The following is a 4,665-nucleotide window of genomic DNA, read 5'->3' on the forward strand; positions in this document are numbered from 1 at the left end:
CCCGGCGCCTTGCCGAAGGAGCTGGTCCCGCCGCCGGGATTTGGAGGCGTCCTTTGGGGCGGGTGAGCTCGGCTCCCGGGACCGGTCTGGCTTGTGGCTGCAGCTGGGAATGGGGTTAAACGTGGAGCAGAGGCAAGGCTAGAGGCTATAGGGATGTTGGGATTCCCTAGGCTGTCCCACAGATCCTCCCTGATGTCACGCCAGTGATGTAATGCTCCAGTTGTGAACCAAGCGTCTGTGCGAGGTACTCGGTGAGCACCGGGGGGTGTGCGCCGGCCACTTGCCCTACAGTGACCACGGGACGGGCAAGAGCCTGTGCCAGGCAGGAGACGCCTGCGGTGAACCAGGTTGGCGCGTTTAGTCTAATTCACTGGCGCGGCTGATTCCTCAAGGAGAAGAGTGACAGGGGTGAAAGCCCGGAAGGGTTTAGGCACAACCCGCTGCTGGTTGCTCCCATGGGTCCGTAAACGGGGAAGCTGGAAAAGGGCAGCGCAGGACACAGACCCCTTCCCGGCTGCCAGTGGCTAGGCATGAGGGGATGGCGTGGGGACAGGAGGGGACTCGGCAGCTGCTCCCCGAGCTGGTGGCACGGCGTGGGGTTCAGGTGTGGAGGGAAGTCAGGTCCCGGAACCCGCAGCACCCTGGTTGACCCCCCCACCACCACTGGTATCCTCCTGGGTGCAATGCACTCTCCAAGGAATGGCATCTGCAGAGACCTCTGCGGGGGCGGAACGCAGCCCGGATCTGCCCTCGCCTTGCCAAGGGCTTTGAACCCACTGGGTGGGCTTGGGGCAAGTGGGGATGGCTGTCGCGGGGGCTGGGGAGCTGCATTACCGGAGGCCTCCGCAGGCTGCCCGCTGGGGACGTCCGCCCCGTCCCTGCGTGTCACAGGTCCCCAGAGAAAGGAAACCGGTGGCGGGATTGCTCTGCCTGCGCATCCGCCTGCCCGCACCCTGCCGCGGCGAGGCTCCCCCGGGAGCGGCTGCTGCGGGGCTGGAGGGAAGGGCCTGGGCTGGGGGGGATCCGGCCCTCCCAAACCGCCCAGGGCATCGGGTTGCCACCGCCATCACCTTCCTGCTGGGGTTTTCTGGGGTGTCCAGGCTGGGACATGGAGGCTCAACCTGGCTGCAGACCTCTTGGACCAACTGTGGGGGCTCAGCAGAGAGCAGGTCCTGCTCCCTCCCTCTGGCCGAAGAGAGCCAAGCTTCCATAAATGCGCTGTTAGTGTTAATTTTTATGATTAACATTGTTTTTCCCCTTATGGTGGAAATTTCTTGTGCCTTGTCACTCCCACAATTCACTTCTCTCCCAGCGTTCTGGTGTCTTGCCAGACTCGGGGAAGAAAAAAAATCCACTGTCAGAATTCTTATTTGAAATCCCCATTGGGCAAACGGCCCCAAATCCTGAGCTTTTTACCAAAAATAGACTCAAAAACTTGAACAGAATCATCCTGCTTTCAGGCTACCCATTTCTTCTGGGAGTGAGCCCCTGTCCCCGGGTGGTGAGGAGGGTCTGGGTATCTCTGGGATTGGACTGGGGGTGTCGCAAGGACCTTCCTTGGTGGCCAGAGGGACCACATGTTGGCCCTTTGCATCCTGGGGTTTGGCTTTTGGCCTCCAAAGCAGACATCCTGGCTGGCGCTGCCCAGGCACATCCGTCCCCGCGCCGCTGGCAGGGCTGAGCAGTGTGGTGGCACCATGGCAGAGTCCCCGATTTAACCCGCCGTGCCCATCTCTACCTGGTGCTGCAGGTACACGGTGCTCTTCTCCCACGGCAACGCCGTGGACCTGGGGCAGATGAGCAGCTTCTACATCGGGCTGGGCACCCGCATCAACTGCAACATCTTCTCCTACGACTACTCGGGCTACGGCGTGAGTACGGGCAAGCCCTCGGAGAGGAACCTCTACTCTGACATCGACGCCGCGTGGCAGGCGCTGCGGACGCGGTGAGCGGGGCGCCGGGCAGGGGGGAGGGAGGACGTCCCGGAAAACCCTGCAGGACGGCAGTCTGGAAAACAGGAAATCTCCCGGAGACGGAACCCAGGCTGCTCATAATGGGAAGGGGTGGCCGGAAAGCAGCTGCAGGGCCAGGAAAGAGCGTGCCAGGGGACCCAGAGGGGCAGGGATGCTGGGGGGGGTAGGACCTTGCCTGGGGGTGCTGGCACACGCTGCGCTCCCCGTCTTGCTGTGCCCAGGCTCAGCCCTGGTTCCCCAGCTGGGATCAAGGTGCAGCCCTGTGATGGGCTCTGCCCTGCCCGCAGCCAGGCCTGGCTCGCAGCGTGCCCCAGGAACTGGGAGCTGCCCCATGCGGCTGCGATGCGGGGTCAGTGAATCCTCCCATAACCCTGCTCCTGGCTAGGGTGAGCCTCCGTGCCTGCCCATGACTCACCCAGTAGCTCAGCCCTGGCTGCTCCCTGGTCCTGCCGGGCGTGCAGGGCAGGTGCTTTGGGCCCAGCCATGAGGAGCAGGGGGAAGGCAGGGGGGGACGGAGCCCTGTTCCCCCCCACCCCACCCTGGGAAGCCTGGCAGGGGTGCTATGGCCAGAGCAGGGTGACCCACTGCGCTGTATCTCCTGGCAATGTGACTCTGCTGCCTGGTGCTTGGGCGCTGACCTGCCCTCTCCTCTCCCAGGTATGGAATCAGCCCGGAGAACATTATTTTATATGGACAAAGCATCGGCACAGTGCCCACAGTTGATCTGGCCTCCCGCTATGAGTGCGCTGCCATTGTGCTCCACTCCCCCCTCACCTCTGGCATGAGAGTCGCCTTCCCCGAGACCAAGAAGACGTACTGGTTCGACGCCTTCCCCAAGTGAGTGGCCCTGAGGAGAAGGGATGGGGGGCAGCTCCGGAGGGGCAGTGCCCAGGCCAGCTCTGTCCTGGACGCCAGCCCTGGCCACAAAGAGGGGTTATGGTGAAAACTGTGGGCCTGTTTCCCACAATAGGCTTAAACGTGCCCATCGCTATCCTCCTGCCTTGCTTTTGATCCCCTGCGGGGGATCGTGCCCTCCCTGGGGTCACTGTGCCCCCTCCTGAGGGCTATGCCATGGGTGCACCCCATGTTCCCCAGGGGCATTGCCTCCCAGCCATCCTGTCCTGGTGTCTTTGCCCACTAGCCCCTTGTCGGGTATCACAAGCCTTGGGGTCCCTGGACCCCTCTCTTCCCCAAGGGTAATTTCTTGGGCTCTTTTTTGCCCCCCCTGCAGAGGGCAGGGGCACGGAAAGGCAGCACTGAGGCGGGATGAGGTCTTTGCCTCTCCCTTGCGGCCGGGCCAGCGGGGCCTGAGGGGTGGTCTCCAAGCCAGAAGCCATGGCTGGGAGCCACCAGCCCACGTTCCGCATTCCGATGGCCTCGCACGGCCTCTGGGGCCAGGCTGAGAATGGCCGTGCTTCCACTCCTCAGAGCCTGGCACGGCTGATCCCGACGTGGGGAGGGCCCAGGCTCATGCTGTCCTAGGGGTTTCAGTCAGCCCTGCCTAGGTCCCATGGGGCTGTTGTCACCGCTGTCTGGTCCTCGTCTGTCACACCAGGGGGGCTCTTGTCCCAGAGCTCATCCTTGGCAGAAGCTCCGTGTCCCCGTGCTCTGCTGTGATCAAAGAGCGTTTCCTGGTCCCTCTCCCCGAGGGGATGTGTTTTGGGGGGCAGGAGGAATGGGGGGTGCCTTGATCCCTGTACTTACCCCCCTCTCTCATCTCTTCCCCACCCACTTTCTTGGCAGCATCGAGAAGATCTCCAAAATCACCTCTCCCGTCCTCATCATCCACGGCACGGAGGATGAAGTCATCGACTTCTCCCACGGCCTGGCGCTCTTTGAACGCTGCCCCAAGGCTGTGGAGCCGCTGTGGGTGGATGGGGCCGGGCACAATGACATTGAACTCTACAGCCAGTACCTCGAGCGCCTTCGGAAATTCATCTCCCAGGAGCTGGCCAGCCAACGCAACTAGGCAGGGGGACGGGCTGGGGGTTTCTGCCCTGTTTCTCCAGTTCTCCCGGTGTCCCTCCCCAGTCTCTGCTGCTGGAGGTGCAATGAGTTTGTACAGCCTCAGCTCCAGGCTCGGGAGAGGGCAGGAGGCCCTGGAGTGGACGGTGCATTTCCTCTTGGACACGAGCACAATCCTGCTCCCTCCCGGTGTCGGCCCCGGCGCTGCTGGCACCACCGGCCGGGCTGGCCAGAGACGGCAGCTCCCTCCTTCCCCCTTCCCCAGAAAGATGAGAGCCCGCCCTCCTGATGGCATATCCTTGGCTTTGGACGTGTCCTCGACCCCTCTCCTAAAACAGCGAACTCCTGAGCTCCTCCTGGCTGCTCGACTGCTCTGACTATAGCAATAAGGCGAGTCGGAGAGGGGCTGGGGGCCTGGCCCCCTCCCCAGCCTCGCTGCAGGGCAGGTTGGAGGAGGTGGCCGTTCCTGCTCTTGACGGAGCTTTCCCGGGATCGGTGCTGGTGGCAGCGGGGTGCCTGGTGTTCGCCCCACGGCCGGGACAGAGCCGTGTCCCTGAGGGGAATTTGGGGATGCATGGAGGAGGTGCCCCCCTGCCCCACACCCCCTCCGGTCTGGCCCTGCTCTGCTTTCTCAGAGTGCTCCCCGTGTTCAGGTCACCCCTGGAAAACCTCCTCTGTAGCGCTCGGGAAACGGGGTGAGGAAACCAGGCACCGAATAAAGAGCAGA

The 4,665-nt window shown here is 63.1% G+C and overlaps 1 protein-coding gene across 1 annotated transcript; it reads left to right on the plus strand.

Annotated features, from left to right (window-relative positions):
* The first annotated feature begins 1,719 nt into the window (after positions 1 to 1,719).
* LOC104127749 (abhydrolase domain containing 17A, depalmitoylase) lies at positions 1,720 to 4,665 on the plus strand. Its single transcript, XM_035895964.1, has 3 exons — positions 1,720 to 1,945; positions 2,631 to 2,810; positions 3,717 to 4,665. The coding sequence occupies exons 1-3, from the start codon at positions 1,797 to 1,799 to the stop codon at positions 3,940 to 3,942; spliced, it is 555 nt and encodes a 184-aa protein (XP_035751857.1). The 5' UTR covers positions 1,720 to 1,796; the 3' UTR covers positions 3,943 to 4,665.

Source organism: Egretta garzetta, unplaced genomic scaffold (assembly GCF_000687185.1).
Source record: "Egretta garzetta isolate BGI_Z169 unplaced genomic scaffold, ASM68718v1 scaffold476, whole genome shotgun sequence".
Lineage (NCBI taxonomy): Eukaryota > Metazoa > Chordata > Aves > Pelecaniformes > Ardeidae > Egretta > Egretta garzetta.

Bases quoted from the DNA above. Each gene is read 5' to 3' on its own strand.
- LOC104127749 (XM_035895964.1), top strand. From the start codon at position 1,797: ATGAGCAGCTTCTACATCGGGCTGGGCACCCGCATCAACTGCAACATC. The intron at 1,946-2,630 runs GTGAGCGGGGCG...CTCCTCTCCCAG, and splicing joins TGGCAGGCGCTGCGGACGCG to GTATGGAATCAGCCCGGAGA. The intron at 2,811-3,716 runs GTGAGTGGCCCT...CTTTCTTGGCAG, and splicing joins TGGTTCGACGCCTTCCCCAA to CATCGAGAAGATCTCCAAAA.